At 42.2% G+C, this 27,649-nt stretch overlaps 1 protein-coding gene across 1 annotated transcript in view; it reads left to right on the forward strand.

The window, feature by feature from the left end:
* Positions 1-1,083: 1,083 nt before the first annotated feature.
* The window catches only part of spop (speckle type BTB/POZ protein), a 51,384-nt gene continuing 24,818 nt past the window's right edge, over positions 1,084-27,649 (forward strand). The window contains exons 1-4 of the mRNA XM_062438961.1: positions 1,084-1,161; positions 2,607-2,728; positions 6,966-7,117; positions 14,826-14,953. Coding sequence (XP_062294945.1) covers positions 1,084-1,161; positions 2,607-2,728; positions 6,966-7,117; positions 14,826-14,953 — 480 coding nt within the window. The remainder of the gene's footprint in view (positions 1,162-2,606; positions 2,729-6,965; positions 7,118-14,825; positions 14,954-27,649) is intronic.

Here is a 27,649-nt window from a genome sequence, read left to right on the forward strand (position 1 = left end):
AGCGGAGTGGAAAAGGGGTTTCTTTTGGCTTGGCGAGGACTTGCAGGTTGAGTGAGAAAAGCCACATCCTGAGACCTTGTGATGACTTAGGTATGAAATGCTGAGGAGAGGAACTTCAGAGGAGCAGAAGGGGATGAAACTAACGGAAATGAGAGATTTAGGCAGCAGAGAAATGAAGCTTTGAAACCAAACTGTCGCGTGTCCCTTTTTTTTATCATTATTATTTTTTTCTCCCCGACAAGACTTTCAATCCCAAGAGATTGCTGGTGTAGCAAAGGAACAGAAATGAGACAAAAAATAATGAGGAAGTTTCTCTTTGCAGCAAACAGAAAGTGAGATGTGACGTTGCTAATGCAGTGAAAATCTCAATGGCTGCTTATCAGAATGAAAAAAACAACAACTTTGACCTTTCTGAGCCAACACTGCCTTTTTTTTTTTGGAAAGTACTGTATGACCTTGTGTGCGTGTGTGTGTGTGTGTGTGTGTGTGTGTGTGTGTGTGTGTGTGTGTGTGTGTGTGTGTATGTGTGAATACAGACTGGCAGCTTGAGATGAAAGTCTTAAGTCTTGCCCTTCACTTAGAGCCCACAGTAGACGGGAAGCAGCCTGGCTGGAATCAGATGGCTGGCGCAGCACTCTTCTCTCAAAGTAAAAACAAAGAGCAAAACACGCACAGATAAAGGAAGGCTTCCCTCAGTGAAGCAGAGCGCTCGCCGCTGCTGTGCTTTGAATGCCGAAGCCTCTTTTAAAACAAAATGAATTCAGAGCCCTTACGTCCACACTTACTGGGAAATACCGCACAATTAGGCTAACCGTTCAATTAGTAAGGTCGCAGCTTTTCATAGTAATGTTCTCGACTAGTTCTTTAGTTTTTATAACATGTGTTTAACTGTGTTCCTGTGTCCCTACAGGGTCCTCGCAGCTATTTAGGAGTCTGGACGTTCTGTTGTAGTAGATTCTTCCCTGTGCGGTGTTGTTTAAGAGGCGGCCAGCTTCTTGCCCCTCTTACGCCCACATCCCACCTCACCTCACACCCGGCCGGTGCTCAGGCCCCACTGAGGTCTTCCCTGCATCAAGGCTGGCGATGTCCAGAGTCCCAAGCCCCCATCCTCTGGCGGAAATGTCCAGCGGTCCCGTCGCTGAAAGCTGGTGTTATACTCAGGTGAGGAAGAGATGTAAGACTTCTCTCTCTGTGTGTGTGTGTGTGTGTGTGTGTGTGTGTGTGTGTGTGTGTGTGTGTGTGTGTGTGTGTGTGTGTGTATGTGTGACTGGCTGGCTGCTTAAAAAGGAGGATGTATCATGCATATTTACATGTCTGTATTTTCATTCTGGGGCTCAACTGGAATATCTTTGCATGATTTACAATTAAAAAAACCTCCTTGTTTATTTTATACTGGCTCTTGATGCAGCCATTCAGTACAGCCGTCAACATCAGAGTTGATTAAAAAGTGAAAATTTAAGCTTTCTTTGGTGCTTACTCCTGCTCTGCTGATGTGGGTGTTGCATCTGAATATCCATCAAGAAATAATCATTTTACTACAAACGGAGGTGATAAATCAGAAAAAAAACACATTTGACCCAGGTGGGGAGTTCTGGTCCTCTCAAATGAGGCCAACGCAGAAGTAACTTAAAACTGCATTCTATCAAAAGGCCACCATGGGGTGAATGTTTTGGTGTCAATGGAGAATTCACATACAACTTCTCACTTGATTTCTAACCTCAGTAAACGTTTTCAAATGTGTTTATGGTCTCAATCGCTAGTTTAAAGCCTTCTTCAATGCAGTATGATGTTCATTTGTGAAATGTTGGCCTCCCTGATTTTATATTTGACGATAAAGCAGGGTATGCATTAGGGCGTGGCTACGTCGTGATTGACAGGTTGATTGGTTCACAGGTTCAGGAGGGCGCCTCATGCTCCTCCTGATGCCCATATAAGTAGAATCCTTTTTTTTTTTTTTACCAGGCATTCACCGGAAATTTTCAAAATGGTGCTGCTCAGATCCGAAACTATTCGCTTCCAAGTAGCAGTCCACAAACCAATGGGTGACGTCACGGATGTTACGTCCATTTTATATACTGTACAGTCTATAATTTGACCATATGTGACTTGCCATGCTCTTGTCAGTGAATGAATATGAATTGATCTGGGCACTTCCTGACTGCTTCAATATTAAAACCCTAATTTATTTCTCACTGAAGTTGGTGTTTTCATATTACATTGTGTTTTCTTTGTTTTAAAGATTAGCCATACTGTAAAAAGGTGTTTGTTTCAGTCATTGCAGAACATACTTTTGCTAGTTCAGACATCACTTTGCTGTTAAGAACCAGGCTAGATAAAGTATGTCATTGAGATGTCTGGTTATTTTTTTTTCATCTCCTGTAGGTCTTTGCAAAATTGTTTTGTGTGTTTTTTCTGTTGCCGCTTTTAGAATAGCCTTTCTTCTTTCCTTTCGTTTGTTGTCAGTGTTTATTAAGATGAAAGGCAGTTTTTGATGTGCGGTTTTGAAGTCCAGGATGACCAAACACCACTTACCCATATAGAATAGATAAATATATAAATAAAGAGATGTGGTTGCAGTCTCCTTCCTGTGTCTTTCCTTCCTGCAGATCAAAGTGGTGAAGTTCTCCTACATGTGGACCATCAACAACTTCAGTTTCTGTCGCGAGGAGATGGGCGAGGTCATCAAAAGCTCCACTTTCTCCTCGGGAGCCAACGACAAACTCAAATGGTTAGTGAAGGCTGGTCGTTGTACTTTTTTTTGTAGATAATGATAATGCAACAATCTTTTTTTTTGTGTGTGTGTGTGTTTTGGGTTCATTTTCTCAGCCTATCTCTAAATTCACACTAAAGGATTTAAATTCTTTGAGACTGGAAGATTGTTTCCAAGGGATTAAATCCCTTAACATTCATGTGCTTTACTCACACGTGTGGAAAAACAAGACATGAGATTTTCCCTGAAACAATAAATATATCTCTGCTCTGAGTTTCCTCTGGATTAGAGTAGATTAGACTCGTACAATTACTGCTCCTGCACACCTCTCTGTGGAGGTATTTCAGACACATCCACCTGAGAGAAGACTATAACGTGTTGGAGGGATTACTTACCTTATCTGGCCTTTGAATCGCCTGTTGGTCTCTGGAGCTGGAGCACGTACAGGCTCCCTTACTTAATCTGCTGTCACTGCAATTTAGACCCAAATAAGTGGTGGGAAATGAATGGATAGATGCTAAAGACTATAAGATCATTGACTATCTTGGTTGACACACTTCTTCTGTATCACTACAGGTTATTAAGGGTTTGGGAAGACGCCTGTAGACTAACAGGAGACTAAAGGGAAACTTTGGTATTTTTCAACCTGGATTTTTCCCTTGTTTGTGACTTTTAAAATCTTTTAGACAACACTAAGTAAACAACTCTTTACTCCAAGTATAACAAACTCCTTCCTACACTCCTTTCTCCAACTCTGTCATGACTTAATATCGAGCTGATTTCAACAACTAAGATCTCGCAAGATTTCAGAACGAGACTTCTCCTTGAGCAGAACCTGCTCAGACACAATAACAATCAGACTGGATCAAGAAAAAGATAAATTAAACCTTTTTCTTTCTCTGTAGGGTCCTTTCCATAATGTTGCTCAAGACACTTTTTATAATAATAATAATCTGAGCCTGTCATTAGCACCAAACAAGCACTTTTAGTGGACATGCATTGACAGAATGCTATTGCCCCATTGGGTTACATTGCAGCCTGTTTCATAGCTGCCAGCTGCAGTGCTCTTGCTCTAAAATTATAGTGCCAATTAGTCATTTAAACTCAAAAAGATGGCAAGACAGGGTCCAGGTTGAAAAACCTTAAATTGCCCTTTAAAGAAGAGGAGTTTAGCGTGTGCTCCTGTACTGGGATATAACACTGGTCAGCCTTCCAGGTATGCTTATGCAAGTACGTTGTAGGGAGGTCAAAGCTCAGAATCAGCAGGAGCAATTCGGTTTGAATCCGAAGTTGTTTGCTTTGAAGTTGAAACAGGGCCCTGATGGAGACCTAGAACATACTGGAAAGTAACCTGGTCTAACAAAACTCCAGGATCCCACTGAAGGATCTTTGGTTGGGTAGAAGGTTTTTTGGGCTGTCCTGCTTATTCTGCTGCCACTGCGACCTGGACTCTGATGGACTGGCGGATGGATAATTGGCTGGATTGATGAAAACTTTTGTTTATGACTCACTAGATTTACAAGAACAGTCATCAGGTTTTCAGTGTATATACTGTATGTTAGAGCCAGACCAATAAATCAGCCAGGGTGACCCAAATAAATGACACAAAATTAATGGCCGGTGTATACAGTTTGTCGGCCAATAAATGACAGGAAATTGAAGTATAGAAATGCCAATGTTATGTTCTGAAATAGTGTCACCATTTAGTTCATCCACTGGGCAGAAGTGACAAGTTTATTTTCCAGTGATAAAATGTCCTGCCAGAACATTTCTTGGCTGCAATCGTTAAAAAAAGAAGGAAAAAACAAAGCAAATTTAAGTCAATCCTGTTTCTCTCAGGCTATACTCTGTATGCTACACTTAAGATTGCCAAGCTTTGATACTGAATATGGTTTAAAACAACACGCAGCTGTCTCATGTTCACAGGAGCAGTGAAACATATTCAGTATCACACGACAACGTTGGTCGCAGACAATTTGAGGGGGCTGGAAGTAAAGACTGTGGCCCTGGGTGAAATAACACACAACAGTGAGTCTGCGATCGCCAAGTTATCGGCTTAATTTAGAAACAAATGGATATGCACCGCTTCAGAGGAAAAACTGGGCTCTTCTTTTAAAAAACCACAGCAAACCTATGTTGTTGTCAGACATTATGCCATTAATCCTCTCTCTCCTTTAAGTGGCTGCCTGCTTTTTTGTGTGTGTATCTTTTCTGATTGAACAATTCTGACTGTTCAATTTGCAGGCTGTGTGTATCGTATCTCACTCTGAAGCTCTCATCGTTTCTTATTCTTAAAGCACGGGGAGCCGCAACCCACAGCAGGTCAGCCAGAAGAAGAGGCTGCAAATTGAATATACTACAAAGTAATGAAAAGACTTGTATTGATGAATTGATAAGAGCCTGTCAAGAATGTAGGGTAGGTTACCAACAAGTCAAATCTGTATCGCTGCTGCTGCAAAAAGATCCGTATTTATTCTGTTGAGTCATTTGATTTTTTCACCTGTTAATAGCCGCTTACATTGATTATATGCTTAAACTGGTATCATTGTGACTCTGGTTAGTATTCAGCTTAGAGAACTCCACACGTTTACTATTTTTCTTGCTTTTTTTTTTCTCCTTCTCATGCTTGTAAAAGTTTCTACGTCTCAAATGGTTTTTACATAATCCCCCCCCTGCTCAGATGCTAAAGTAAGAGTCCATATGGCCAGGGTCCACATTGCTCTTCTCAAACAGTGCAGCCAAACAAACCATGTGTTACAAGTACTTCTTTTTTATAAAGCTATGATTCTTTTGTGGAAAAATGCTCTTTGTAGACAAAAAAAGAAAGACTCAACCTTTGCATTTGATGTGCTGAACACAGAAAATCTTAGTTTAAGAGCCTGGTTAAAAATGTGTTGTTCATGTACCTGATACATTTTTAAGTTTCAAAAGAAAGTGGAGCATCAGATATACTGTAGATTCTTCTTTTATCGTTAAGGTTAGGAAGGTTAGCTAGAAATTTGTAGTCAGATATAAAGGCAGGTCAAATAATCCATGTTGTGATATGTACTTGGCTATAATATCATATTGATACTCATAATGGGATATTTTCTTATTTTCCTGCATACACTTGGACTGTCAAGTGTTTTGCTTCTGGCATTTCAGCCTCTCGCTAGTTTATTGCTCTCCAACATTGACATATTCGCACATTTTATGTTGCTGTGTGTGTGTGTGTGTGTGCTTTAAATGCTCAGACTCTCTTAGGTTCACCATGCTTCATCTCAGCTGTCTATAAAAATAACTGAGTGATTTTGAGTGAATGAATAGTGCATGGTTTTGATTCCTGCTTTTAAATAAATAGCATTTTTAAGGGTTGTATCATGATAAATGTTGTCATAACATGAAACCGGCATTTTAATGAAATGCATGGAACATTTTAGATGCAGCGCGTTGATATACAAAGCCAATGGAAAGACCACGTTTCACATTGAGTGAATAATTTGTGCATATCCTGGTGCTTTATGAATGTTCTTCTGAAACATACAGAGACATGAATAAGAAGGAAATAACATAAAAAATAAATTGTTAAGAATATCTGAGCGACTTCTTGAACACACACAGATTCAGATTGGATATATATATATATATATATATATGGTATATTAAATGTGTTGTTGTTATGCTGCGTTCCATTTACCTCGGAAATTGGAAGTTGGAGCTGGGAAAGACGTCCTATCCGAGTTTCAATCTTTCCAGTTCAAGAAGTCAGAAAACCAGTTCTAGCCATTGTTAGCAATACCACATTTCGCTGTATTTTTCACATATAATCACCGTGGCAACATGTCTACAGATAGAAGTTGGACAGTGTTTGTGTGTACAGCTGATTTAAAGAGACACAAATAAGACAAAAAGTGCTAATAAACAGGATATTACTATAACTTTCACGCGTGTTGATGCACGGAGCTACCATCCTGGATTTTGAGGTCGGGGCTGGTGAGATTCGTCCCACTTTCCAGTTGAGATTTCCAACTGGGAAATAGTAATAAACACGGACTGCACAAAAAATTCAGGGGTCAAACTTGTGCGCATGGCATGGGGTGAAAATGTGCTTTATTCCCCATCTCAACAGTCTTTAGAGAATAGGTCTGAACTACATTTGTTAAAGAATAATATTGCTGCTGACAGTCATGAAGAAAAAATGCTCCTATAGAGATTGAAGCTTCACATTACTTCACAGGCGATCTCATCAATCTTTCTTTCTTTTTTCTACCTCCAGGTGTTTGCGTGTGAACCCTAAAGGTCTAGACGAGGAGAGTAAGGACTACTTGTCACTTTACCTGCTCCTGGTCAGCTGTCCGAAAAGCGAAGTGCGCGCCAAGTTTAAGTTCTCTATCCTCAATGCAAAGGGAGAAGAGACCAAAGCGATGGGTAAGTCAAGGCTACGAGGCTCCTAAACAATTCCAGCTGCGTGCTAACGTTGCACTCTGAAGCAGATCATCCTCATTTCCATTCTCTGTAACCCTCCACCACTTTTATAATTTTCCCTCGCTCGTCATTGGAAATATGTCGCTGGTAATAACTGAGAAGCTATTCATGCCTAACCTGTGCATGGGTCTGTGTTCAGCAGCAAAATTAAGAGGTTTCTCAAAGTTTGAGAGGTTGAAAATTAAAAACTTCTACCACACCTGTGTCTTAGGGGTTCTGAAATCTGTAAATGTGGGAGGTGGGGGGAGTGTGTCTAATACTCCAAGTGCGTCTAATAATGTGAGAGTATTGATAGCCATATGGGTTTGTGTAATCGCTGCTGGTTGGATTCATTTCTAGTAAATATATAATTCAAAGTAGCGCAGGGCAATTTTGATTTTAATTAAAAAAGACCCAACCTTTTTAGAAGTCTTCGTCGGCCTCTCTCCCCGTTGATGAATTGGAAATGAATGTGCCTCCAATTCCTGCTTTTTTTAATTAGGTTATGTTATGGGGAGGAAAAGCAAACTTGTGTGGAATTGAATTAGCGAGGGCCAGATGTGACCGCTTCCTGGTTATCAGGCTTTCTGGCTGCCTCCCCTCCTCTCCCCCCCCACCCACCTCTTGGTACCCTGCAGCATACGTACAGGAAGCGGAGGAGGAGGGAGGTTGTGTGGGGGATGGAGGGGGGGGGGGGAGTGAGGTAAGGAGAGGAGAGGTGGGAGGCGGAAGTGTGTTCGAATCGGAGGCGTATGCAGTCAAACTGTGTACAACCCCCTGCGGTGTAAGTTTTGTAGAATGGGAAATCATTTTTTTCCTGCTGAGAAACATTTCCTCATGTGAACTTGACACCGCCACCTCCCCTACTTTCATGTGTGCTTTAACTCATTTGCTCTCTTAGACCTCTATCCCTTTCTTTCACATTCACAACATCAACTTCATTTAAGTTTTATCTCCTTTTTTCTTTATTCCACTTCTGTCCGGCAGCGTTGGAATACCACCTCTTCATTCTCAGCGGCACACTCATGAAAAACGAAAACTCGCCGCGGTTATTGTCCTTAAAGCTTTCTCTCCTGGCTATTATACTGTACGCTGGTGGTTATGTGGTAATGGGGAGAGAGGATTTGCCTGCTTGTATGGAATAATAAACGGACATTTGAGGTTTGACTTCACTGCCAAGCCATTTTGTGTGAGCATTGCCTCCCCTAAATGACCCCAGAAAAGTCTGAATGTGGGGAATACCGAGTGAAGTGAAGAGTATCTCATTTTCCTCCTCTCTTTTTGTGTCTCAAGGGGCTTTCAGCTATAAATGCTGTGCTCTATGGTGCACACCCCTATCCCATTCTTGCCATATGCCCTCCTCCAATCTTCCCACTATCCCCTTGGGGAGACCTGAGCCCTCCACTTCGCTCGCCCTGTCACAGAAGAAAATTACCCGACTGCCAGCATATTTGTGACAGTTTAGTGAGCTCTCCGTCTAAGAATATGGCAGTAAAGATTGCTCCATCGGTTCTGGATCATTTAGAAATCCAATTTAATCCAGGCCTCTAGGAAAAAAAGGCCAAATAAAAACAAAGTGCCTTAATTAAGAAAGCTGGGTGGCTGTGGACTGTTATGTGGCAGGTCACTGCTTGGTCCTCTTATACACTGGCGAATATTCCTTAATATAATGCATATTAAGTCTGAGAACTTTAAGCCCGACTAGTTATGAAGAAATAGGAGTGGATAATGAGTACAGAAAGAACATTTTTGCAACTAAGGTAAGCATAATATTGAAACATAGCAGAGCAATATCGCTATCATCCAAATCTATCTTATAGAAGCACCTACAGAGCTGATGTTTTTTTGGTCTGAATTTCTGAGGCAAACTCTCTCTTTAAAAGTCAGTTTCTGTATTTAATGCAAAGGCATAGGCCGTTTACTCAGTGTTTAATTTAATCCGGGCTCTGAGCAGGTATAAAATTTGATTTGTGTCGAGGTGTGAAGGACTGACGTGTGCGTATTATAAATTAAAGTATACCCGCAGTACTTAAAGGAGGAGATATAAATACAGTGCGAGATTTGAAGGCTGCGCTTCGATGGCAGATTTTGACTGGAACGCTTGACGTTATCTGATGAAGCACCCCATCTGCATCAGTCAGCCCTTGAGCCCCCCACTAGAGAGTATGTGTCTGCGTCTGGATCCTCTGATGGTCCGTACTTGCTAATGGAGATAGATTCAGGCAGCAGTGGCAGCCCACCACCACCACCACCACCACCACCGCTCCCCTCCCTTCCCCACAGCGTGATCCCATACTCAGCTTGGCCACATCATTTTTCTCCCTAGCTTAATGTGCTGGTTCTCTCCTCTGAGGCTGTTGGGTGGGTTGTAACTTGTCTCTTTACACCCCCCCTCCCCCCACACACACACCTCCACCCACCACCTCTTCCTCCTCTTCCTCCTCCCAGTGCCAGAGAAAACAGCTGCCCCCCTGCAGACTCCTGTTCTGACAGCTCGGAGAGGAGAGATGGAAAGTTCTCATCCTCTGCCGCAAGCTGTTTTGTATTCAAATAGTGTCCTTGTTAAGTCTCCCCTACAGACAGTGGTTTTGTTGTGTTGTAGCCAAAGGCTAAGTGAGCTTATGTGCATATGAGTTGGCCGGAGAGTCTAGTTACAGCAGGGTTTTTTGGTACTACTACTATACTTTAGATCTGGAGAATCTGTGCTTTTTTTTCTTTTTCGGTTCCAGTTAATTGAAGCTCGGAGTGTGAGCTTGTCAGAGTCTGTTGCCCTCGGTAACTGATGGAGGTGATCAGGCATTCTGTGTGGGTGAATGGAGCAATGCTAATAGAGTAGAAGCCATTGGTCAGTCTTTACATAATCAGATTGTATTGACATTGGTAGAAAGAATGTCAATAGACATGTTTGTGCTGACACTAGCTTATAGAGCTCAATCTTTCAATAGAGATTAGATCGTATTCTCTGAAAGACTGTTTATAGGTCCCTCTGTCTGGTTGATTTATGTGAACTAATTCGAAATCGGTGCATTCGGGGACTAAAGCTTTAAATTGTATGTAAAAACTGTGATACTAGTAAGATAAATAGGCTCAGGTTGAGGTCTTGTCAGTAAACGGCTTCTGTGCTAATTGCTCTTTCGCATCGATAGCTTTTGAGGGGTTTGGGAAAATGAATGTGAGTCTGGTCTGTGGGTGGTTGTAGTCTGCGGTGAGCGGAGGGATTTTATTCTAAAGTTGAATGTGTGAAAGATGAGGCCAGACGAGTGACAGACAGGAAGAGAGAGATGTTGACTCTGGCTGCCGCGTCGGCCCGTTATTTTTCCCGACATGCCAGCTCGTCTTCTGGCGACCTTCTCCTTCTGTGTGCCAACCGTGCCCCTGAGCCCCGCGCCTGAATATGGATGCCCCTGCTCACTTAAACACTCTGGCGTCTCTCCCTCTTCCCCTTCCTCTCCTTCTCCTCTCCTCTCTGTGTCTCCGACTCGGGCCTCATTTTTCTCACTTTTCCTCGTCACCTTTAGTCTTTTTTCGGCAGGGTGAGAAACTTCACTCTTCAATGCCTTGGAAACATCAAAATGCATTGTGACTTTTTATTTGATTTAGCTGTACCTATACATACCTACATTGTCACACAAAGTCTATGATAATTTTCCTATGTGTTAACAAGCTCTATATATCACCACAAGGACGCTGCGACACGTTACACAATCTCCTATATCTGCTACGTCTTCTTCGTCATTCACACTTTCCCCGCTGGATATAACAGTTGCGCAGACCACCTCCACCACTCTCCAGCTCTTTTTGGTATTCTGGCAGAGCGGCTGCACTCCCGCCACCTTGGCCAGCTCGCTGAGAGAGAGAGAGAGAGAGAGAGAGAGAGATGGTGAGTGCCAGGCAGCAGTCTGACCTGCAGTTGATTCTCTGCCAGTGCAGGTTTCTGATGCCCCACTGGAGATGGCAGCATGGCATTAGCTGAGCTCAGCACACACACACGCACACACATACCCTCATCATCGCTGCCTGTATGCACACACACATTCACACACACACAAAGGGCACCTCACTGTCACGGGTGAGCACTGAAGAAGTCACACCTCTCTCTCTCTTTTTTTCCCTCCACTCCCCCTGTCCGCCTGAGCCTCTTTCAGCATTCCCTCTCACCTCTCCTCACCTCATCCTCTCCCTGTCTTCCTCATGCCAACCTTCTCTTCTCACGCCCGAGTTTAGCTTCCGATACCGCCACAGGGGAAGTCCTCACTCATCATTGCTAGTCTGGTTTCATACCCAAATAACACAACTTCACAAGGACATTCAGCGCCTTGGGTCTCACATGCTACATCTTATCAAACATGTTTAAAAGACATGAAAGAGTGGGTGAAAGTCAGTAGAGTTGTTTTTGTCTTTTTCTTTTTGGACCCTTGAGAGGGACTCAGGTACGGTAAGTCTATCGCTTTGTATCAGCCGCAAACAGTACAGTAAACCGAGGCTGCAGAAGTTTGACTCTTCCTTTTAAAACCTGCTCGGCTTTGCTTAAGAGATCTGCTCTGAAAAAAAAAAAAAAAAAAAAAAAAAAAATCTTAATGTCTTTTTGGAAACACTGACACTCCCCCTCTTTTATACACAGAGACAGAACAATGAATAAAGTAGAGCGCTGTGAAAAAGTGGAACGCATAGATTTGTATTATTTTTTTTGCATTGGCTTGCATGCATACTTAAGTGTGTGTGTGTGTGTGTGTGTGTGTGTGTGTGTGTGTGTGTTTGCACAGTGATTCCTGTCAGCTTTCTTTGCGTACACAGTCTCTAGAGGCAGGGGGATTACAGTGAAGGACCCCCCTGCATGAGCAGTGGTGGGAATAACTGCATATGCACTGCAACTCCTCCACCAATCCCCTCTTTGGCTTGCCTGCTCCCTCAGATCCAAACAGGGGGATTTGACACAGGATCTTACAGCAGCATCGACACTTCATCTCAGTGCTTCCCGCTGTGATCTGTCAGCAGATCTCCTGTTGCGATCTGTAACGCGAGAGCAGCCTGAAGAGAAATGTGTTTGAGCTGCCGCGGCTAAACACATATAGCGTGCACGCACTGCGGAGGAGTTAATGTTCTGCACGTGAGAGGCGATGACCTCTTGATATGTGGCGGCTTTAGCAAGAGTCTCAGATACTTAATGCCCTTTAAACCATGTCTAAGGAAGTTTTAAAGGTCCTCTTTATCATTTTCTCCATCATCTAAAAATTTACATATGAATTGAGTCTTGGACTTGTGTTGCAGAAGTCTCAAATGTTAAGGCCTTAAAAGCATTGAGTCAAGTCAAGTTAAATAAGAATTGTGTAATTTTAGGGATAAAATGTTGCTTTGTGTAGCATCAATGCTCACTATAGTTCTGTCTTTTAGCTGGACGTTGGGACTCATGTAAGAACAACTCTTACAAATGAATGATAATAAAACATTTGAGGGATTAAAAAAAATGTGGCATTCATAAGTTTCCTCACATATTTAGTTTTTTCTCTTAAGTACAAATTATCAGAGTAATATACAGAATTATCAAGTGTTTCCAGACCTGTTATATGAGTCATGAACAAACAGTCAGCTTTTCTTCACAAAGGGAAGAAACACATTATTTGTAACGTTTTAATGTGAATGAATTTGAAGTCGGAGTAAATATGAAACACAAAATCGACTAAAGCAAACTTAATGAAAAGTTCATTTTTTGTTTAATATATTATCATTGTGTCAGTAAATTCACTGAGAGGTTTTTTTGGGGGATTTTATGATTTTGCTGCCTCAGCAGGTCTCTGTCAAGTCTCTTCTGTTGCAGCTGACAGTGTAACATCATCTACTACAGGCTGTAATATTCCCTTCACCCATATCTCAAAGACCGTCACATCCCTTGACCGCCTCTCGTTATGTTAATGATGGATCTCTTTACTTTAGAAAGACATTTTTCAGCATCTAATTTGGTGTCAAAGTGGTCTGATATTCTTGCTTTTACTCTTTGGGAACATTTTTGTGAATGAAACTTGCCCGCAAACCAAACACGAAGCCTTAAATGGACCTTTTAGGGTCATTTATTATGCTAATGATCAAATCTCACTAACGAGCACCTCCTGATGAACAAGTGATATTAATCAGGCTGAAAGTGAAGGATTCACGACAAGTTCATGCAGTTAAGAGAGTTTGTTTAATCCAACTTGGAAAACTAATATGAGAAAACCTCACAGAAAAAGGTTTTAGAGTAAGAAAATGTTCTTGCATAAGGCCCATTGTTCTTATTTTCCATTTTGAAAGTGTCAAATAATTGTTCATCTGATAATATTTCTGGCCTCAAGGGATGTTATTAAATTTACATTAAATTTATAGTTTGAAATTGGATGCGTCTCTCACAAATCACAGCCTGCCAGGCACATCACTACCGCTCTTAATACTCCCAGTCTGTCTGTTAGGTTAGAATATGCTTTCCTGTTGGATCCATGTGCATATGCAGAGTTGATATAGTGAATATAGACAGGAGAGACATTCCTTTTACCCTTCGCAGTGCGCCGCAAAATGAGAATCTGACAACCTCTGTTGGTTGTTTTTGTGATCGGAACAATCCAATCATCCAGTAAACATTAATGTCAAATGCGTGGGTCATCTTCGGAAGAAACATGATGACATCTATCAAAAGACCTGAAAAGACCTGATTAATAAATTGGCTTCTAGTGGTTTCCTTTTAAGCTTGAGGCTTGTTTTCCTGCATGGTTTGAGGCAATTTAACCCTTCACAAAACAAGAGACATAATACAACACATAAAGGCTTTTAAGTTATTACTTTCATCATGTGGTGAGTCATGTCTAGCCTAATGAGAATGGACAATGATGTCTCCATACTCAGAGAGGCTCTGTCACTGACGCTTGCCTCGACTGAATACATTCAGAAATCCCACCACGGCGCCCTGGGAAGCATTTTCCTCTCATTAACAAAATGGCGAATGATGTAATTTCTCCAAAGAATGGTGTTACATCCCTCCAACAGAGCTCCACTTACTTGCAGCATTTATGTGTTAGCACCCTGCTTCCTTTCTATTGGCAATTAGCATTAATTTGCCTTGAATTCTGCACCCGTCATACTCCGCAGTTTCCATCTATTGACCTTGTATTTTCACGTTTTTGACTGTTAGGTGACTGTAGAAAGCCGCCGTCGCCCCCACAGTGTGACTGTTGTACGCACAGGAACTCCAGCACCTTTTCCTGTGTCTTTGTAGTGCAACTGAGTGTTACAGAATCCTTCCTGCCACTGTCAGAGATAATTGGCACTACATAAACACATGATAATTGGACTGCTTTGATCCCTGCAATTTCTCACTTCTTGGCCAAAGAGGCACAGCAGTTCTGTCTCATGTTTACCACTAGTCTTTATGTGGCAGCGAGAGGATAGAGAGAGTGAAAGAGGGAGAGAGAGAGAGAGAGAGATTCTGTTTTCTTCTGAAGTGTTAAAAGCTCCCTGCAGGCAATACTTCCTGCACCCAGCCTCTTTCGCCATTGTTCCTCCGCTGCTTATGGCCATGACTCATAACAAAGTTTCTCTTTCGCACACACATTCACACACGCAGAGCTTAATGACGTTGTGAAAGTCTCCAAATAATCTTGTTTCTCCTTGTTTGTTTGTCTGCGTGTTTTTTTTTTTTTCCTTCCAGAAAGCCAGAGGGCGTATCGTTTTGTCCAGGGGAAGGACTGGGGTTTCAAAAAGTTCATAAGGAGGGACTTCCTGTTAGACGAGGCCAACGGTCTGCTGCCTGATGACAAATTAACACTTTTCTGTGAGGTAGGTATCTCGGGTGTTATTTGTAAAAACAGAGTTCACACTGTCTTCATTTTTAAGCTCAAAATCTTTCCCATGGCACAGGCTGCGAGGTTCAAAATGATAATCCTGATTATATTGCTTTATCAAAATTACTATTCATCAAATGAGATATTTCTACATTGCACCCAAAACCCAGAATAACCTTTAAAACCCAAACTGTGATGTAGGATTATAGTGATTGAGAAGTTTGTGTGAATTAGTAGAACTGTTTGGATTATTGCCAGAATAATTTGATTTAAATTAAAAATAAAAAAAAATAATGAATACTATTGAAATACCTAAATTTCTTGTTTATACTGGTGGGTTTTTTTTTTTTTTTGCCTTGCAGTAATCACAACTGTAATTCCTGTTTCACTCATCTTTTTATTCAACAGTACTGCTCATTGTATGTCCCTGTTAGTGAATAATGTATGTTTTTATTGGTACTACATAGCCTCTGGGTTTTTAGATGTCTCTCTCTCTCACTTCTCATCACCAACATACAAGCTGATTGTCATTCAGGCGGCGTGGCGGCTTGGCTCCGACACCTCTGATCCAAAGCTGGCTGCTGCTCCTCATTGAAAATTCCCTTGTTGTTTTTCAGCTGTAACACAGGGGGCAGCAGAGGTCAACTGTCCTCTCTCTCTTTCTCTCTCGTTCAACCCCCCCTTCTGCTTCTCATAATGGAGCCAGGGAGCTGAGAAGAGGTTAAACTTTCTGGATATGTTAATGCCTTAGTTGTAATGCATGCACCCATAAATGTTTAAAAAGCATGGCAGTGGCTGTTTAAAACAATTCTAATTAACCCTGCGGGTATGGAGGAGAGCATGTCTTGAAGTTTTCCCTTTTTGTAGCGGAGCAATGTTCAAGTCTGTTTAAAGTGTTTCCAAACTGGGCTTATTGACAGAGGGGTAGGAGGGGCAGTGCTGCTTCTCCAGAGCCATGTGGGATGAGGATGGGGGGGGGGTAGAGTTGTGTGTTTGTGTGTGTGTGTGTGTGTGTGTGTGTGTGTGTGTGTGTGTGTGTGTGTGTGTGTGTGTGTGTGTGTGTGTTTGTGCAGGCGTGTCTCATTGGGACGTAATTTTGAGGATGAGATTGTCTGTTTGCTGGTAGAGAATGAGCTGGAAAAGAGTGGGGATTAGTTACCTTGAGGAGTCCTCTCTCTCTCTCTCTCTCTCTCTCTCTCTCTCTCTCTCTCTCTCTCTCTCTCTCTCTCTCTCTCTCTCTCACTGAATTCATCCACTCACTCCACTCCTGAAAGGGGCAGGAGGTGGGGTTGTTGGTTCAACTCCTCAGTGGCCATTCCCCTCCCCCTCCCCCCACCACCCATAAGTATCTGCTGTACTGTGTTAATTAGCTGGCTCTGCTAAAGCACAAGCAAGGCAAGGCTAACCTGATTTATATAGCTCATTATATACAAGTTAAGAAAAAAAATCTATGTGCTTGATATAACTGTGTACAACAGGAAAACATTTAAGGGGGGGAAGAAAGTAGATAAATAAAAACGGCAGAGAACACTATGTATTTAAAAGAAGGATTTAATAGTAGTTTCAAGTCCTTTAAGTTAAACAACATAACAATTAATCTTTACTGTTTTTTAAACTTTGGAAACATTCAGCCGAATGGCCCCAAATTACCTGAAAAGTATACAGAGTTCATTTTTTTTTTAAAGTCAGGCAGACTCTTGATTTATAGACAGGCAGCAGTGTTTTAAAATCAATCCTGCAACATATTGGAAGTCAGTACAGTATGTTAGAAAAAAAGAAGAAGAAGAAAAAACAGTCTGGGAAATGAGATGTGCAGGATGATGAGATTGCCAATAGAGAAGTCTGGTTGCCTTTTCCACCAACATGCGGGCAGGGCGGCTGGTGGTTGGCGGTTGGCGTTTTGCGGTTGGCGGAGTCGTGCACTGGGTGGATGGTGGTAAGAAAAGTGTGGAGCGGGTGTTTGAATCTCTTTTCCTGGTCCTCTTCCACACCAAAGTGAAGCCCAGTGTTTACCGTCAGAGACCTGGCTTCGCTTTCGTCCAGATGGTCCCGTCCTGCATCTGAGAGAGCCCCATCGCCCCAGAGCCCAGCGCTCTCTCTCTCTTCTCTCTTCTCTCATCTCCTCCACTCTTTCCTCTTTTTTTCTCCCTTCCCTCCATCTTATCTCTCATTTAAACCCAATCTCGTCCTTTCCCCTCTTCTTATTTTCCCTTTTCTTTTATCTCTTGCTTCCTCCCACTTTGAGCATCACACGTTTCCTACCCTACCTTCAGCTCCCCGCCTCCTCGTGTCCCTCGTCTCCTCTCAGCTCTGTCTCTCTCTGCACTTTTTGCCCTCCTTCACCTCCTCGTCTCTCTTCCTCTTTCATTCTGTGTAAGTAGAGTGTCAAATAGAGGCAAAAAAAAGGCTATGAGGAGAGGCCAGATCGCTGTGGGAGGGGGATGCTGTCTCAACCTCTCCTCCTGACCCCTTGGTCCCTGCGCTCAGTTCAGTTGCCTCCGGAGACATTAGTAATTCAAATTAAGCACAGGGAATCTGGCTATATGTCATGTCGGAGAGGGCCTGAACAACACCACCAGCAGCAGCAGCTCCCTCTCTCTCCCTCTTTGTCTCTCTCTTCGTCTCCATCTCTCTGTCTCTCTCCATTCCCGCCAGAACTCTGCAGACACCTGCAGGTATTTAATGAGGAGATAGCTCCCATTAAAGGTGCTGCGTTGGCTGTCAAAAGAGAGCAAGAGGGACGCAGAGCGATGAAGAAGGAGGGGAAAAAGGAGGCACGGTGAGAAGACATTGCAGGAAAGGCCTTCAAGGGAAAAGTGGGCACGCTGGGTGGCATCGAGCCAAGGGGGGTGAAGAACAGACAAAAGGGAAGATATGAAGATGATACTAGGTTAAAAAAACAAAAAGGCAAAGAAGGTTTAAATGAAGTTAGAGAGAGAGGGTTTTTTCATGTGGATGAGACATGTTTTTACCTTCTTTTCTCAATCCTCCTCTAATGAGACGCAGAGGCAAAGGAGGTTAAATCTTCTCTCTCCTCACCTCTCTTCACCTCCCTTCTCTCTTTCCCTGTCAGAACTGCGGGTAACCTCTCGCTCTAGGGGCAGACCGTTTTTATACAGCTGTTTACACACTACAGATAATGTACCAGACACACATGTGGGGTCCTATGGCTCCTGGGAAAATCTCAGTAAGTTTGTGCTGCAGGCAGAGTCATGTTGACTGACACTGTAAAGGTTTACGATTCGGGAAGTCTGTTTGAGGGAAGAGAACGGGTTGTTTTTGGAAGGGAGAAGTTTACTGAGGAAACTTATCAGTGAGTCGTGTTAAATTGGCTGCTGAAAAGTGGATGAACACAGTGGTCCACCTTTAGTCAGCCAGAAGTTTATTTCACAGAGGGGGCCGTGACCCCCCCCCCCAAGTCGGCTGTGGCTTCAGGAGCAACATGCAGGATGAACCCTGATATTCTCTGCATCCATCATGCAGATGCAACATAGTGTGTAAAGTCTCTAGCCACAGTTGTAATACATACATATTTAATAGGCAGATTGGCCCACATCCGAACCGAATAACAGCTTAAACTGGACAGGGACCACAGTTTAACTGCGACATGTCAAGAGCCGCTTTTGATTAGCACATGGCTGTCACCTCAGCTGTCATCATTTAGCCACCAGCTAGAAGCCGCAATTTGTAAGGTAGGAGCTTTGGTTGATACAGTAAAATGGCTTGTTCAGAGTTATTCAATTCAAACAAAGGTTGACAGTGAAAAAAATGCATTTAAGGATGACTGGACTGACAAATACACGTTCATATCGCCTGAGGGAAGTACGAGACCTTTGTACTTGATTTGCAAAGAAACGGTTGGCGTAATGAAGAGCGGGAATGCAAAACACCACGTCGACATCAAACTGTTTCGAACTATCTCAAAAAACAAAACTGAACCAGTTGAACTCGTGATATTAAGATTTAGGCAGAATATGTGTAAAATCATTTTCAACAATGAATGCAGTGAAAAGCTGGAACTGCAGCAGTCTCATTAATGAACACTTACACCTGTGTCTCTGCCTGGCTATCACACCTTTTTATGCTCAAGTTTAAGAACCTGGTTACACAGTAAAGGTGTCACATTTCCCATTAATACAGAAATGCTGTTCATGTACAAAGTTCTGGAGTTTTTGTATTTAAAAATCATCATGTAATGCACCTTTACTGGACTTTTGATGCAGTGGAAATGTATTAAGTGGACCTCTTAGACTCTATATTTGACTCCACCTGTCATAGATCATTAAAACACTTGATGGTGAATGGTAAATGGGCTGCATTTATATAGCTGCTCTCTAGTCTTCCAACAACTCAAAGTGCTTTACAGTACATGCCAGCATTCACCTATTCACACATTGACACACTGATAGCAGATGCTGCCATGCAAGGTGCCAACATGCTCATCAGGAAGAGTTTCTAATCATTCACGCACGCACGCGCACACACACACACACACACACCTATGGCACCGTTTTCAGGAGTAATTTGGGGTTCAGTATCTTGCCTAAGGAAACTACAACATGGGGACTGGAGGAGGCTGGGATCGTGCCGCCGGTCTTCCAATTTGCAGATGATCCGCTCTACCTCCTGAGCCACATTTATCTGCCCATTTATCTGTCTTCATCTCAGAAAGCCTGATATCAGTTTGTCAGAATGAGTTGAATGTTTTGCTATTACTAAAAAAAAGTATCCACTTGCATAAAAGCTATTATATCTCGAAGGGAACATTTTTAATTTTCAAAAAGGGAAAAAACATGCAATTTGGGAGCATTAAAATGATGGATCCAAATGTCTGCTTTAAAAGCTGCTTTCAAGTGTAAGAGCCCAACTGAAACCCATTGATTTTTTTTTTCTTTCATCCACAATCAGGCAGAATATTCCCTCCCTACATCAGTCGCTACGAGTCATGGCAGAGTATGCAGAGGAAGAATGACAGTTGATAATGACTGGATTGACATTGATTTTATTGTCCTTCCATTGAAGTTGCGAGTGCCAGTGTATATTTGGCTGCGGTCTGATTTGCACATAAATTAAGTTTGGAAAGGGGTGAAGGGGAGGGTGAGGAGAGATTTTACTTGATGTCACTGAAGAAGAGAGAGTTTTTCTTTTGCAGATACTGTATCCTCCTGACTCCTGTTAATATCACAGGTTTATTGAAGGAGTCATGACAGGGTTTTTGTGATTATCTGAATTCTAATAATATTATGATGTTGGATGTTTATGTTAAAAAACTTGAGGTGAACTTATGACAAAATGCTCCCTGGAATTCAAAAGTGAGGGCTTCCTTCTGCTCTGAATGCTTTGTTTCTAATGCTTCCTCTACTTCCTCCTAGTCCTGATGTCAGATTGTTCGCACATGCCCAAAAACAGCTGTCCCATGGTAGCCTTTGTTGCTAAGGTTGTTCGTGTTGTCCACTTGTATATTTTGTATCAGATTCAGGCTTGAACATGCAGGGATGTATTGGAGAAGTTTCCTTTTTTGGGTAAAGAACAAGAAAAAGAAGTGAAATCCTACTACTACTGTGTGTTATGTAGATGTAATCAGAATAGAGTGTACTCATTGGGGGGGGGGGGTCTTAAAGAGATAGGAGCTAAAACAGCCTGTTTTAGACATTGGCTGAACTGAAGGGCTTTGTAAAGGGTCATTATAAGATAAATAAGGTGTTTTTTTTAACTGTAAATCATGCAAAGATATTCCAGCTGAGCCCCAGTATTAAAATATAGATACAGATAAGATACAATTACTCTCCTATTCAAAATAAGACAATAAACACTGAAGTCTATATCTTCTTATTCTCAGTGGTAATTGTTAAGTTTGGGATAGACGTAGAAGCAAAAAGCTGCTACGGATGCTTATGCACCTCTATGTGAGACAAAAAAAAGGGTGATGGGAGTGCATATGTGAGGCTCATCTCCTGCATGTGTTAACTGCAAGATGAGCCAGTCAATTGGTTTATCTTGTGCACATAGAGGATCTTTGATGCGATTTACCGTAATGCGTAGCGACGGGTTTCTTGGCCACCGTTTGCCGGTCGGAGGTCTTTTCTTTAAGGCTCCTCCGTTGCGTCCCTCCTGGGGCGAGATGGTGGTGGGAAAATAAATGAGTGGGGTGCTGATGTTCAGCTGTTTCCTCCTCTTCCTCATAGTGTTAGTGCTCCTGTCGGTGGGTAAGCACTTTGCCGGGTGACAGCACCCATCCTTCACAGGGCCCTGCCATATGCTGTGCTGCTGTCAGAAGAGACGACTGCAGATGCTCCAGCTGCTCCCTCCCTGCACACTGAACAACACGCACTTGCATGCAAGCACATAAACACACACACACACACACACACACACACACACACACACACACACACACACACACACACACACACACACACACACACACACACACACACACACACACACACACTGAGAGCAGAATAAAGAGGCAGAGGTGGGAAGAGACACAGGGAGAAAAGGGAAGGGTACACACAGAAATTTGGGTTTGTGTATATGCATAATGCGAAGGCACATTTTGAGGGCAAGCTCGATCTTTCTCCCGCAATTGAATTTTTACTATGACATCTTTTGGCACCCATTTCTAAGTCGCAACGGATCATTTCATGGATACCGCCTTTGCAGCACTTTTGCACCAACACCACATCCACAGGTCTTTTATATCAAAAGCCATTTGCTTCTCCCAGAGTAAATACAGCAGAAATTGAACAAACAGGCAACTTTCCCTGCTTATTTATCTATTTTCTTTGTCCAAACATTTCCTTCAAGCACTTTAGATGGGGCCTCAGAGTCTCAAAGCTATCACTTTAGTGCCTGTGATCTTCCAGCAGAGAAAACAAAACTACTTAAAAAGAGACCCAAATGGCTGCTGCTCACAGACAGCATGCAGAGGCTGATGCTCGCTGCCAGTGGTGATACCGTGTCTGTATGCATGTGTGTAACGAGGTTGGCCAGGCACAACGCACTTGGCTGCGAATCGGGGCGCAAGCCACGACTGTTGTTCAGCAGCGTGACTTCAAATCATGCATGAAATATGCCTCTGTCTGTGCACATTCACACTAATACCTCTGTGTCAATGGCGGGACAGCCTGTCTGTCTCTCTGTCTCTGCCTTTCTCTGTGTCTGTCTGTCTGTCTGTCTGTCTGTCTTTCTCTCGCTGTCTGTCTGTCTGTCTCTTTGTCTGTGTCTGTCTGTCTGTCTGTCTGTCTGTCTGTCTGTCTGTCTGTCTGTCTGTCTGTCTGTCTGTCTGTCTGTCTGTCTGTCTGTCTTTCTCTCGCTCTCTGTCTGTCTGTCTCTTTGTCTGTGTCTGTCTGTCTGTCTGTTTGTCTGTCTGTCTGTCTGTCTGTCTGTCTGTCTGTCTGTCTGTCTGTCTGTCTGTCTTTCTCTCGCTCTCTGTCTGTCTGTCTCTTTGTCTGTGTCTGTCTGTCTGTCTGTCTGTCTTTCTCTGACTGCCTATCTGTCTGTATGTCTGTCTGTCTTTCTGTATTTCTTTTTCTGTCTGTCTGTCTGTCTGTCTGTCTGTCTGTCTGTCTGTCTGTCTGTCTGTCTGTCTGTCTTTCTTTCTGTATTTCTTTTTCTGTCTGTCTGTCTGTCTGTCTGTCTGTCTGTCTGTCTGTCTGTCTGTCTGTCTGTCTGTCTGTCTGTCTGTCTGTCTTTCTTTCTCTGTCTGTCTGTCTGTCTGTCTGTCTGTCTGTCTGTCTGTCTGTCTGTCTGTCTGTCTGTCTGTCTCTCTCTGTCTGTCTGTCTGTCTGTCTGTCTGTCTGTCTGTCTGTCTGTCTGTCTGTCTGTCTGCCTCCCTCTCTCTCTATCCCTCTCTCTCTCTCTCTGTCTGTCTTTCTGTCTGTCTGTCTCTCTCTCTGCCTGTCTCTGTCCGTCTCTGTCCGTCTCTCTGTCTGTCTGTCTGTCTGTCTGTCTGTCTGTCTGTCTGTCTGTCTGTCTGTCTGTCTGTCTGTCTGTCTGTCTGTCTGTCTGTCTGTCTGTGTGTGTGTGTGTGTGTGTGTGGACTGAGACATTCAAATGCACACAGCGGCTGAAGTGACCACTGTAACAGATGGACTGGCACATATGGTGGTGTGATTATGTAAAAGAAGATTAAAATTCATAACAGTTTTAAATCCAGATTCAACACACTGCTGATGTTGCCTTTGTTATCTAATAAAAATGAGCAACACCACCGCAATAGTACAACAAAATCGAAGAATTCAACGTGTACTATACATCAGATCTCTGTCGTCTAAAACTGGATTAATAAAATGATCTAATCTCAGGTTATCACATTGATTTACTTTGTCACAGTGAAACCTGTACTGTATGTGTCATGAAGAATATGTCGGTCTAAATTAATCCACTCCCCTCAGTCTTAGTAATACTCACATTCGTTGAGACTCTGGCCGAGGAATTGGAGTTGCAGATGTTTTCGACTCGAGCCTAATAATCGACCGTAGGCCTAAACTTAATTTTAACTCATTAAAAACTCTTGTTCTTAGTCTTTCACACTCAGCCTGGAAAACTGAACAGCCAATTGTATTTGTTATAGTGTACTGTCCTCTTGGTTTGCACTCAGAATTTTTAGCTGAATTCTTATACTCAGAACTCTAGTCCTCAGAACTGATAAAGTAATTACAGTAGTTGACTTTAATATTCATGTGGATATCGATGATAGCAAAATTTATAATGATATTGAAAAGTGCCTTGAGATAACTTCTGTTGTGATTCGGCACTAGAGAAATATAACTGAATTGAACTGAGAAAATGTAATTGTTACGTGTATTATTATGGTTGTGACTGGCTTTACTAACAGCAGTCTCAGTGTGTTAGTGGCTCAATTAGTCAATACAACACTTTGATCCAGAACTGTTCATCCCCATATTTGTTTGGAGCAGGTGGTGCAATCCGACGTATTGCTCCTTTAAAACACTGCAGTGAAGTCGAGGTTAACTGAGCTGCTAGCGTAGCTGTTGACTCTTAGTCTGTTTTTCTCCAAACAAAAAAGAAACATTAAACAAATCACCTCTTGTACACCAGAGGAAAGACCTATCGGACACCATATTGTTAGATGAAGTAAATAAACTGTAATTAAGAAAAGTGAGGTTCTAGATATTGTCTTCTTCGGAGAGTGAGTGCAGTGTTTATTTCTGACTTTCCTTTAATAGCGTTGGGATTTGGGGCTATGTTTGGTTAATGGTGTCAGGGCTGAATCAGATTCTGCTATTATTCTGTATTTTAATCAGCACTTTCACCTGTTGCAGCTGCCACAGGGTCGCTTAGTGTTAGTCTGACTCCTGTATTGAAGTCTGCTTTCTAACTAAAATATCCTGTCATTGCTCTGAGTGTTTTTTGATTTTTGTAAGCAATAACATCTAAGAGGGCAGAGAGGATGAATAAGAAAGGGAGAGGGAGAAAGGGAACGGCAGAGTGGGTCTGTGACATAGAGCCTGTTTACTCCGGCTGGCTGGAGAGTGGAGGGCGAGTCATGCATTATAAACAGCTGGTGATGAGTTTTGTGCTCAGGGCTTCAGACAACAAGTTTAAAGATCACAGATCTATTAAGCTGTTGCATATGAAAACTGTATGAGCGCTGGAGTTACCGGTCATTTGTTTAATTGGTTAGTTAATACAGATCCACCTTGTTATGTTTTAAGCTGTGCAGTGTGTAATAAAAGATGTAATATACAGCATTTGATTCAGGTTAAATTGCTATCAAATTTCCATTAAACATGCAAACAACAGATAATGAAGTCCATGATGAAGTTATCGTACATTTCTGCTGTTCCCTTTCTGTAATTAACTTTTAATACATTTGTAATGAATTTTTTGGAATACATTTGTTTTGTTCCTCTTGAGCGCTATCAACACAACAGACAGTGATTCACAGACTAATATCAAAGTGATTTAAAAAACACTGCATATATAATACAGTTAATGTTGTAAAAGGTTACAGAACATTTTGGTTTACTTGTCTGGTGCTAACAATGTTTTCGTGTTTTAAATTGAAATAGTCACCACCACAGATCTCAACAGCAGTTTTTTTCTCCAACTGCTCCAGCCAACCAGATTTGAATCATTTAGTTTGGTCTGGTCGCTCTTGTTGAACCTCTTTTCATGTATTGCATTCCTCGCTCTCAGTGTAGAATTTTCACTCAGGCAAATCAGAGTCCTCTTGCATTGATTTACTCAGTCGGACATAAAAATGGAAAGTAAAGTGTGGAGTAAAATGATAAATCCGATACTGACACTGCCAAAAATGAATGAAAAGAATATAGCTGCAAGCAGCAATTGGCGAGTTCAAACCTTTTTGCGTTCAGCAGGAGGAAGCTGCTCAATTGGTTGAAATTAAAGCCAAGAGGAGCAACGAGTGGGTTTCAGGTTTGACAAAGTCACTTCAGCTAGTTTGATTCTGTTTAAAATAACCAGGACCAAGCATGTACCTGTTTCACCATCACAAAGCCTGCAGCATTTCAATAATTCTGCCGTTTGTGTCCCTTTCATCAGATGTGGATGAAACTTGGTGTATATGTTCAGGAGAAGGCGCAAGATGTCTGCAGTGAGTTTAATCAGGATTGCTCAAAGGCATCTTGAGTTATGAGCAGATATGTAATAGGCCACACCAACTTGCACCAATCAGTTTGGCATTTCAGGTTTTGGTCAGTACTTGCCACCAGAGCATGCATACCCATTTTTGTGAAATTCTTTCCACCAGGTTTGTGGCATTTGTGGCTCCCCCTATGGGTCGGACCTATTCTCAAGTACGGACTGAACTTATGTACCAGGATTTATGGTGATTCAACAAGTGGTTAATGAGTTTGGCCAATATTTTCTTAGCACTGCCTTTTACAAAGATATTTTGGCTGATGGTAGCCATGATTTTTTATCACTCTTGCTAATTTATTATAGAATTGTGTATCGCAGTCCCCCAAGTCTGATCAAGTCGAAATCCAAAAGGTAGATGTCATGTCACAATACTATTTCTCAAATTATCCAAATCCATAATGGCAGACTTTGAGGCTTTTCATAAAGCACATTGAGCTGGACTTGTGTGTAATTTTTGGAACTTCATTACAGTGCCGTAATCTGGCCGATTGTGCTCATATTTCATGGGAAGCACATGCACATCATTTCCATTTCTTGGGCCATGTTTCATGGTTTTTGTTCATTTCATCTCTCAACAATTTGACCCAATTGAAGGGTTCAAACTCCTTCGGAGTAAGGAATAGTAACTTCAACACAATATTGTAGGAAAGGTACAGGGCTAAAATCAGTAGTGGGTGGATTCTGAAAAGTGACATTGAGCTGCAACATTTGCACAGTTTATAATTTGAATAAAATGAATGACGTTGTTCAAACATTTAAAACATTCTTGTAAAGAAGGATCTGAAATGGCCTGACCTTGAAATTGTATGTTCCAAACTTATTCCACAGACATTAGTCTAGTGTGTGTGTGTGTGTGTGTGTGTGTGTGTGTGTGTGTGTGTGTGTGTGTGTGTGTGTGTGTGTGTGTGTGTGTATCACACAGAGCAAAATTGAGAATAGAATCTGTGTTATGTAAAATATGTTCATTCAATCTTGGTATCTGTTTGTTTTATTATTGAAATATGGGATGTAATTAAACAGGACTGTTATGACTCCAGTTATGAGCAGTTGAAATACAGCTACCATTCTGGCAACGGCCAGCCTGGCAGCAATTTCAGAAACTTGCTTTCGAACCGTGCCTCTGCCAACACAGTTTGGCATGTGTGTTTATCTCTGAGAAGAATGGCTCAAAAAGTTAGTAAATATACACAACCTTGGAATGATCAGCCGTGGGCCACAAGCAAAGGTTGGTAAGACCGTGTGACACTGTGTTTGCCTATAAGCAGGTAAAGATGGAGACTACTGACCATCATTGTGCCAATCAAACATATAAGATATAACATACACCGATCAGCCAATGATTATCTCTTTAAAACAGCACCTGTCAAGAGGTGGGGTATATTAGGCAGCAAGTGAACAGTCAGTTCTTGAGGTTGATGTGTTGGAAGCAGTAAAAATGGGCAAGCGTAAGGATCCAAGTGACTTTGACAAGGGTCTTATTGTGATAGCTAGATGACTGGGTCAAAGAGGTCATCTTCAAAATGGTAGATCTTATGGTCACTTTCCAGTATGCAGTGGTCAGGACTTTCCAAAAGTGGTCCAAGGAAGGAAGGACTGTCCACCACTGAAAGCGCTCGCAATGGGCACATGAATGTCAGAACTGAACCTTGTAGCAATAGAAGAATTTGTCCTGGTCTGATGAATCACATTTTCTTTGACATCACGTGTGCATCATTATCTGGTGAGAGATGGTACCAGGATACACTTTGGGAAGAAGGAAGCCAGTGGAGGCAGTGTGATGCTCTGAGTCATGCCCTGCTGGGAAACCTTGGGTCCTGGAATTCATGTTGATGTTACTTGGACATGTACCACCTCCCTAAACATTTTGACAGACTAAATACACTCCTCCATGGCAACGGTATTCCCTGATGGATGGCAGTGGCCTCTTTCAGCAGGATAATGCACCATGCCACACTGCAAAAATTGTTCAGGAATGGTTTGAGGCACATGACAGAGAGTTCAAGGTGTTGCCTTGGCCTCCAAATTCCCCAGATCTCAATCTGATTGAGCATGCTGGAAAAAC

This window comes from Scomber scombrus, chromosome 18 (assembly GCF_963691925.1).
Source record: "Scomber scombrus chromosome 18, fScoSco1.1, whole genome shotgun sequence".
NCBI classification, from domain to species: domain Eukaryota; kingdom Metazoa; phylum Chordata; class Actinopteri; order Scombriformes; family Scombridae; genus Scomber; species Scomber scombrus.